The 10,000-nt window shown below is 42.3% G+C and overlaps 1 protein-coding gene across 2 annotated transcripts in view; it reads left to right on the plus strand.

Moving 5' to 3' along the window:
* LOC113588140 (immunoglobulin superfamily member 3) overlaps nt 1-5,007 on the plus strand; it is a 14,401-nt gene extending 9,394 nt beyond the window's left edge. For both annotated transcript variants that reach the window (XM_035522761.1, XM_035522762.1), the window contains exons 6-11: nt 1-31; nt 337-720; nt 1,519-1,920; nt 2,025-2,828; nt 2,974-3,363; nt 3,498-5,007. The exon at nt 1-31 is cut by the window's left edge and continues 344 nt beyond it. In XM_035522761.1, the coding sequence (XP_035378654.1) occupies nt 1-31; nt 337-720; nt 1,519-1,920; nt 2,025-2,828; nt 2,974-3,363; nt 3,498-3,712 (2,226 nt within the window). In that variant the 3' untranslated portion in view covers nt 3,713-5,007. The remainder of the gene's footprint in view (nt 32-336; nt 721-1,518; nt 1,921-2,024; nt 2,829-2,973; nt 3,364-3,497) is intronic.
* The last annotated feature ends 4,993 nt before the right edge of the window (nt 5,008-10,000 follow it).

Raw genomic sequence — 10,000 nt, forward strand, 5'->3', positions numbered from 1 at the left:
AATCAACTGGGAATTAATGTCCACAGACCTGGTAAGGCTTGAATGAACTGAAAGTGTATTGTATGGTTTCCTGTGGCTGGCCTGTGTTCATTCTGTAGCTTGTTTACATTTACAGCATTTAGATGATGCTTTTATCCAAAGCGACTTACAATTATGAGTGAGTACAACTTGAGTAATTGAGGGTTAAGGGTCTTGCTCAGGGGCCCAGCAGTGGCAGCTTGGCAGTGGCGGGGCTTGAACCGGCAACCTTCTGATTGCTAGTCCAGTACCTTCACCACTGAGCCACCCCTGCCTGTTAACTTCAGCCATGTCCCTTTTCCTGTTTTTGCACTACAGAGAGCACGATGTCTGTCTTCACCAAGCCCAAGTCTCGCTTGGAAACCTCTGTCAGCAGTAATGTGAAGGTTGACTGTCTGATCACCTCTCCAACCTTCAACTCCTCCAGATTCGGAGTGGCTTGGATGAATGGTGACCTCACTTTGCTAAAAATGGATCACGAAGGTGTGTTGTCTCTGGGTCCTGCCACCCAGGACATGGAGCAGAGGGTTGGCCTGACGATGATTGGGAGGCACTCCTTCCAGCTGACCGTTCAGCAGGTCAGGTCAACTGACCGGGGCTTATACCGCTGTCTGGTAGAGGAATGGGTCCAGGATCCTGATGATATCTGGTATCAACTTCAAGAAAAAAATGTCACCATGGAACTTGTTGTCACTGAAAAAGGTGCGTTGCCCATAGCACTGTACTGACTTTCTTCTGATATTAATTACGTATTCTTTATTTTTGGGGATTTTTTTAAGGCCTCTTCCTGGGGGGCCCCTTCAACCCATGGCCCCCCCGCAGTGTGTGTGCCCTGTGTGGTGTGTGAGGTTAAAAAAGTGTTTACAGGACGAAGAGGTTTGAACATTGAATTAGAAATATTAATAATATAAAGCATAAAGCACCATAGAGATTCTGTATCCTCATGCAATGACCCGTGTACAGAGCTGTAGAGACCTCTGCCGGCTTCTGCAAAGGATTCTGGGTAAGCTTCAGCAGACCTCTGTATAAGACGCATCACCCGTCCACCAGATACAGGATGGTAGAGAAAAATAACCTCAGCTTGCAGTTGTTGGTGAAATCATTTTAAAAAGAGATCAATCTTCTCTCAAAATGTTATGGTACCAAACTCCAAATGCTGTGAGTGTTGAATATCAATTTGCATAATGATAAATAATGTATGAGTTGGACGTAATGGTGGAAACTTCAAAGATCAATTTATAAAAAAGGTGGTGCAATTATAAAAGTGTAAGACGCCAAGATTCGACTGAATTCTCCATTAAAACTGCCATTAGTGTTTTTGCTGAAATAAAACCTTTTCACTTAACTGAAAAGTTTACATTTTACCATCTCTTAAACAGTATTGTCACATTCTTTGCTTAAGCAAAAAAGTGTTGTTTTATTCTGTACATAAGTATAGTGTTGTCAGTTTGTTCAGCCTTTTGAGTGGCGTGTGTTTGCATGTTTTCGTTTATGTCTCAGGCTCTGATTTCAGCCTGGATAAGCGGGACACCTCACTGTCAGTCCCAGAGGAAGAGGTGCTGACTTTAGCCTGTTTGCTGAAAACAGCAGGACTGGATTCCATATTTCAGTACTCTGTCAGCTGGTTCTTTGAAAGGCACGATCAGAAATCCCCCACCATTGAGCTTCTGACCTACACCCACGATGGACGTCTCATATTCCACGACTCGGAGCTCCGGAACAGACTGCAGTTCTTCAGACCTGAGGTCCGGAGCTTCCAGCTGTCCATCCTGCGGTCTGTCGCCTCTGACAGCGGACGCTACTACTGCCAGGCGCATGCGTATGAGCGTGGCGGTGATGGTAAAGGGGTGCTGAAGGCCAGTGACAAGTCGGGTATTTCCAACGTCATCGTGACCTTGACAGGTGGAGCCTCTCCTAATGTTTCATTCACAGCGCCATACGAGCCCCAAATCGGTGTAGAGAATGGAAATAAGGAACTCCTACCTGATTCTTGTTCTTCCTTACAGAAAACAAACTCCAAGTGAAGAAAGCGAGTGAGAGTCTCAACATTACTGACCCCCAAGGTGGCGTCACCGTGGAGTGTGAGATCAGCTCTCGCTCCAGTGACAGGTCCATGTTTGAAGTGACCTGGTCCAGGCGTAGGGGAGGAGAGCAACCTCTCCAAATCTTCACTGCCAGTCGGGACGGGACATTGCACAGTGGCATGCGGGACAGAAAGCTGGTGTTCGACCGGCCAAGTCTCAGCATCTACACACTCACTGTACCCGTCAGTGACTCCTCTGACAGCGGCCAGTACCGGTGTGAGGTGCAGGAGTGGATACAGACCACTACAAACACCTGGAGGAAGGTGGCAGAGGACACATCAGGCGAACTTTCTGTTCGTGTAGAATCAGAGGACAAGCCAAGTACAGGGACTTTTATTTTGAAGGAGTCGCTTGATCATTTAAACATCACAGAAGGAAAGCATTTTGATCTTAGTTGCTCTATTATTGTTGATAAATGGGACCCTACAGTCCAGTACACTCTCACCTGGTATGTGGAGAGGCAGGATTCCAAGAGCAGAAGTTTTTTGCTCACACAAACCTTTCATGGGCATCTAGAGTACCAGTCGGAGAACCAGCAACTTAAGAGCCGTCTCCAGTTCTCCAGGCCCACTGGCGAACGCTTTCATCTCAGCGTTTTGAGCTCAGTTCCAGCTGACAGCGGAAGGTATGTGTGCAAGGTGGAGCAGTACCAGCTTGCTGATGGACAGTGGCAGAAAAGTGGCTTACCACAGTGGCGTTCGATCCTGGTCACCGTCAACAGTACCGGTAACGTATGCGTCATGCCTCACCTTTGTCATTTAATTTCTTTACACCCACTTTCTAGCAACCATATGGGAATATTTTAAGTTTCTGTGTGTCCACAAACACTGGTTTCCACAGAGAAGCCTAATTTATCGTTGCTTTCTTACAGAAAACAAACTCCAAGTGAAGAAAGCGAGTGAGAGTCTCAACATTACTGACCCCCAAGGTGGCGTCACCGTGGAGTGTGAGATCAGCTCTCGCTCCAGTGACAGGTCCGTGTTTGAAGTGACCTGGTCCAGGCGTAGGGGAGGAGAGCAACCTCTCCAAATCTTCACTGCCAGTCGGGACGGGACATTGCACAGTGGCATGCGGGACAGAAAGCTGGTGTTCGACCGGCCAAGTCTCAGCATCTACACACTCACTGTACCCGTCAGTGACCCCTCTGACAGCGGCCAGTACCGGTGTGAGGTGCAGGAGTGGATACAGACCACTACAAACACCTGGAGGAAGGTGGCAGAGGACACATCAGGCGAACTTTCTGTTCATGTGCAGCCTAGCGGTAATGAGGCACTCATCTAAACTTCTACACGCTCTCATATCCATTATAGATCTAACTGCATATTAACAATACTTATTAATATTAACAACTCTTACTAAATTAATAATACTTTTAAAATTAACTACACGTTTCAGATTTGTTAGCATCTGCCAGCGAGGCCCACTCGTCTGGGATCATGCTGGGTATTGGTTTGCCCATTATCGTCATCCTGTTTATAGTCGTCGTGTTACTGGTGAGAGAAGTTAAGAAAACATCTGCTTCTAAAAACAAAGAGACTTTCTGGCCTGAGAACAACCCACTTAAGACCATTACGGACGCCGCCACAGACGAGGAGCACAGTGCCAGTTAAAACGCCAGGATCACATCCCAGGCTGTAATAACAGAAATCAGTGTTGTATTCTAGTAGAAGTATGAATGTGGATACATCAGAATGGATATGTATTTAATTGCCTTTTTCACCGCACGATCACTGTGGTCTGGTGGCAGAGTCGACGTAAACAGGTGGAGTGAGAAGAGCTTTGGAAACAAATGCATAATTGCATTTCTACTGCAAAAGACATCCTAGCATCTGTTTTAGCAAAGACAGTATTCTGTGTTCCTGTGTAGAGGTTTTGGGGTGGATGTCTAAACTCACTTCCTTCTCCACCTTCAGTCTCGGAACCTTTTATAGACCAGGACTTAGTTAGGGTTACCATGGAGGACCCCACCAGTGAGAAACATCAGTGCAGAAGATTAGCGTGTCCCAAAGTCTTCCTGCTCCAGGTCTCTAACGTTCAGTGTGCCATTTGTATCTCCACTGGTGGCACTCATTTGTCGTTGTGGAGATTGTATCACTATTTTAAAATGTCTGCTTGCCCAGAAAGGCTTACCTGTTATTGAGTTGGCCTGTGGAAGTTGGTTTTGTGTTAAATTTTGTCCTGTTCACGTCTGGTTTCGTGTTAAAGCTCGTCCTGTGTGATGGAATGTTTGGATCACGTTCCCATCACAATCACTGATCTACAGAAGACACAAATGGCTTTTAACTTTTACAGTAATGTGACTTTAGATGCTGACTGACCACTTCGTGTAAGACAGTCACGATCTGCATTTAAAGAATTGTATGAATAACAGACTCATTCTTAACAGTGGGAGGCGTGTGCGCACGCTGTGTGTGTGTGTGTGTGTGTGTGTGTGTGTGTGTGTGTGTGTGTGTGTGTATTAACCATTGGATTAGTGATTCTGTATATGACGTGATCATGTCTTTTATGTATAACTTATCTGACAGTTGCACAGTTATTTATGTGTGAAACCCTTTTCTTTCTGTCGGGCTGGCGTGTCGCTCAGGGGCAGTGGTGTTTCAGTGATTACGGTACTTGCCATTGTTGGGGCCCCCTCAGCAAGACCCTTAACCCAAGTTACTCAGTCGTAATTGTGAGTTGCTTTGCATAAAAGCTTCCGCTGATACACAGAGGAAGTTTGGTCATTTGTGCAGACTTCCTTTTTGGTAACCTTGTGGCTTTTTTTCTTACGCAACTAAGGCTTTGTTCCGTGCTGATACATGTTTTAAATAATTTTAATGTATGTTACTTATACTTTTATGTTCATTACGGCAGTGCAAGTGTGAATATTTGTTATGGCAATAAAACACCATTGAACTGAATTGAATTTCGCTGAATTTAATTGATTTGAATTGATGTGTGCAAAATGTAAGGTGGGCACAAAGCGAAAAAAATATTAATTAATTCAATAAAACACTTTTTTGGTTGGTGTTTTTTTTGGTTTTGTTTTGTCATGCTGCCTCTGAGGGGGAGTGTTTTCAAATGAACTCAATAATTTGACCACGTACAAATTTGTCCCCTCTCAGAAAATGACTTGGATAAATAAGAGTTTTCACTGAAAACTCCATCCTGCTGTTGTTCCACATGTCCGCGAGAATGTTTTTGAGAGTGTATTGAGTGTTATTGAGAGTGCTGTGAGAGTGCTATGAGAGTGTTTTTGAGTGTTGTGAGGTTGTGTTTACTGTCTAGTGAGGCAGCTTTTAGTCAGTACAATCCCAATTCCGGAAGACAATTAGCATGTGATTTTATGCCAAAATAAAAGATTTTCTAAATAAAATGGTGATTTATAATAGATAAACTTTAAGCATAGATTAGAAGTGTGGTTTCCAGCAGGCTTGTGCAGAGTTTTGGTGTGTATGTAAATGACCTCGTAACTGAGCTTTTGCACCCTGGTGTATTCATAATGAGTGACAATAGAACGCATTCTAGCATCTCTCTCTCTCTCTCTCTCTCTCTCTCTCTCTCTCTCTCTCTCTCTCTCCCTTTCTCTTTCTTTCCCTGTGTGTGCACCATTTGACTGTCAGATGTAACCTGCGTTCCTGTAACATCAATGTTCTCTGTAAATCATGGACAAGCTTAATTGTTACATTCTGAGTCTGCAGTGTTAGGGTGTTACACTCTGGGGCTGCAGTGTTAGTGTGTTACACTGGGTCTGCAGTGTTAGTGTGTTACACTCTGGGTCTGTAGTGTTAGTGTGTTACACTCTGGGTCTGCAGTGTTAGTGTGTTACACTCTGGGGCTGCAGTGTTAGTGTGTTACACCCTGGGGCTGCAGTGTTAGTGTGTTACACTCTGGGGCTGCAATGTTAGTGTGTTACACTGGGTCTGCAGTGTTAGTGTGTTACACTCTGGGGCTGCAGTGTTAGTGTGTTGCACTCTGGGGCTGCAGTGTTAGTGTGTTGCACTCTGGGGCTGCAGTGTTATTTGTTACACTCTGGGGCTGCAGTGTTAGTGTGTTACACTCTGGGGCTGCAGTGTTAGTGTGTTACACTCTGGGGCTGCAGTGTTAGTGTGTTGCACTCTGGGGCTGCAGTGTTAGTGTGTTGCACTCTGGGGCTGCAGTGTTATTTGTTACACTCTGGGGCTGCAGTGTTAGTGTGTTGCACTCTGGGGCTGCAGTGTTAGTGTGTTACACTCTGGGGCTGCAGTGTTAGTGTGTTGCACTCTGGGGCTGCAGTGTTAGTGTGTTACACTCTGGGGCTGCAGTGTTAGTGTGTTACACTCTGGGGCTGCAGTGTTAGTGTGTTGCACTCTGGGGCTGCAGTGTTAGTGTGTTGCACTCTGGGGCTGCAGTGTTAGTGTGTTACACTCGGGCTGCAGTGTTAGTGTGTTGCACTCTGGGGCTGCAGTGTTATTTGTTACACTCTGGGGCTGCAGTGTTAGTGTGTTACACTCTGGGGCTGCAGTGTTAGTGTGTTGCACTCTGGGGCTGCAGTGTTAGTGTGTTACACTCTGGGGCTGCAGTGTTAGTGTGTTGCACTCTGTGGCTGCAGTGTTAGTGTGTTGCACTCTGGGGCTGCAGTGTTATTTGTTACACTCTGGGGCTGCAGTGTTAGTGTGTTACACTCTGGGGCTGCAGTGTTATTTGTTACACTCTGGGGCTGCAGTGTTAGTGTGTTACACTCTGGGGCTGCAGTGTTAGTGTGTGTGGGGGAAGAAAGTGAACATGCAGCTCTTTAATGGAAGTAACCAAAGTTTTGGTTTACCATTATAATTTCTCTCTCTCTCTCTCTCACGCAGCCCTCTGGTAGCCCCAACTAATGAAGCTAACATTGTGGTTCTTCATTTCATTCCCAGAGTCCCCAGGGGAGATCATCCTCCCCGGAATACTGATGTGAAACCCCTGTTTTCTTATTCAAGTCCTGTGTGTTGGCTGCATCTTTGCACAGTATTGCCTCTGCTCCTCTGCAAGTACTGCGTGGTGTTCTTAGCTTCCAGTACTCGCCGTGGTTTCCCCGATAGTGTTTGGTTTGTTTCTGGACGGTTTCTCTCTCTGTTTTCAGCTGGTTTCACTATGATTTTGGATTGTTTCTCTACTAATAAAAACATTTGACTGATCTGCACACGTCTGGCTCATCCTGCTGTATCTCTCTCCCTCTCTCTCTTGCTATATGCTTTCCTTTCCCCCATAAAGCATTTAACGTTTTACATTCTTCTTCTTACAACATCCGATGTTTCACCCGATCCTAATTCACCTGAGAGGTCTCTGCCCCAGTTATGGGATTGTGCTGTGATCCAGAATGTCTTTCCATCACTGTAAGCAACATTCAGCAGTCTGATCATGTAAATGGTAGTTAAATTGGGGTTCTTTTGCAAAACAACACTGAAACGAAGCCCGTCCGAATAGAGGACGTTTACAACGCCGTTCGTTTAAGCAGGTTTTTATTTTAACAGTAAGGCGAGTGGAGTGATTCCTCTGCACAGAGGTGTGTGTCCTGGTTTGCGCTGAACGGTAAAGCTAGTTCCATAGCCTCCTCTAGTGCTCAAACATATTATTGCCCTATTTCTTGGTCATGTTGAAATATACTGGTGCAGTTTTTAAGACCTACACTACACAATAATCCCAGAACATTTTAATGCAACCAGGGACTAATTTTTGGATTGTCTCATACACCAAATGAAAATAAAGGCATTTTTGGCACACTGATCACACTTCTTAAAACACTGCAGGAGTTTCCAGATTACATAAATCATATGCAAGATTAAATATCAATCCTGCACAAGTCATTTTATTAATCAGGTGAAGCTCAATCAATACTCAGATCTTTACAGTTCCTACTCCTTCAGTGTTTGAATCTTCTCACTGTGAGGACCAAAGCTATGCTATCAACTAGAGGGCAGTGGTGTCTCAGTGTAGTCTGTATGTAGTATGTATGCAGTATTTGTAGTCCTGTATGTAGTATATGTAGTGTGTATGTAGTATGTATGTCATATGTAGTATGTATGTAGTATATGTAGTATGTGTAGTATATGTGGTATGTATGTAGTATATGTGGTATGTATGTAGTATTTGTAGTTTATTCAGTATGTGTAGTATATGTAGTCTGTATGTAGTATGTATGTACTATATGTAGTATGTGTACTATATGTAGTCTGTATGTAGTATTTGTAGTCTGTATGTAGTATGTGTAGTATGTATGTAGTATGTGTGTAGTATATCTAGTCCTGTATGCAGTATATTTAGTGTATGTATGTAGCATATGTAGTATGTGTAGTATACTGTATGTAGTATGTATGTAGTATATGTAGTATGTATGTAGTATGTGTGTAGTATATGTAGTATTTGTTGTCCTGTATATATATGTAGTATGTATGTAGTATGCATGTAGTGTATGTAGTCTGTATGTAGTATGTGTAGTGTATGTGGTATATTTGTAGTTTATTTAGTGTATGTAGTATATGTAGTATGTGTAGTATATGTAGTCTATATGTAAGATATGTGGTATGTATGTAGTATATGTGGTATGTGTAGTATATTTAGTATATGTAGTATGTATGTAGTATATGTAGTCCTGTATGTAGTATATTTAGTGTATGTATGTAGCATATGTAGTATGTGTAGTATACTGTATGTAGTCTGTCTGTAGTATATGTAGTCTGTATGTAGTATGTATGTAGTATGTATGTAGTATATGTAGTCCTGTATGTAGTATGTATGTAGTATATTTAGTATATGTAGTATTTGTAGTCCTGTATGTAGTATATGTAATATGTATGTAGAATGTAGTATGTACATAGCATATGTAGTATGTATGTAGTGTATGTAGAATATAGTATGTATGTAGTATATGTAGTATGTATGTAGCATATATAGTATTTATGTAGCAAATGTAGAATGTAGTCTGTATGTAGTATTTGTAGTCCTGTATGTAGTATGTATGTAGTGTATGTAGAATGTAGTATGTGTGTAGCATATGTAGTATGTATGTAGTATGTATGTAGTATATGTAGTATGTAGCATGTATGTAGCATATGTAGAATGTATGTAGAATGTAGTATGTATGTAGAATGTGTAGTACGTATGTAGTGTATGTACTGTATGTAGTATATGTAGAATGTAGAATGTAGTATGTAGCATATGTAGGTATGTATGTAGTATGTATTATGTAAGTAGTGTAGTGTATGTACTATATGTAGTATGTAGAATGTAGTATGTATGTCGCATATATAGTATGTATGTATGTAGTATATATGGGAGAGGTGGGATTTATCCCTTCATCCCAGTTTTAGTTCCTGCCTTTTTCTGAACACCCCATTGGGAATGAATCTCTCTGCATTTACAGATTAAAATAAACACTGAAATCCAGGAACACACATCCTTCCATTTTTACTGCCTGTGTGAAAGATGCAATTGGCCTCAGTAAATGCAAACATTACAACCCTGTTATACATCACACATCCATATAAACACAAACTTTACAACCCTGTTATACATCACACATCTATATAAACAAAAACTTTACAACCCTGTTATACATCACACATCCATATAAACAAACTTTACAACCCTGTTATACATCACACATCCATATAAAACAAACATTATAACCCTGTTATACATCACGCATCCATATAAACACAAACTTTACATGTTATACACCACACATCTATATAAACACAAACTTTTCAACCCTGTTATATATCACACATCCATATAAACACAAACTTTACAACCCTGTTATAAATCACACATCCATATAAACAAACTTTACAACCCTGTTATACATCACACATCCATATAAAACAAACATTACAACCCTGTTATACATCACACATCCATATAAACACAAACTTTACAACCCTGTTATACATCACACATGC

The sequence above is a fragment of the Electrophorus electricus genome, chromosome 25 (genome assembly GCF_013358815.1).
Source record: "Electrophorus electricus isolate fEleEle1 chromosome 25, fEleEle1.pri, whole genome shotgun sequence".
Classification (NCBI taxonomy): Eukaryota; Metazoa; Chordata; class Actinopteri; order Gymnotiformes; family Gymnotidae; genus Electrophorus; species Electrophorus electricus.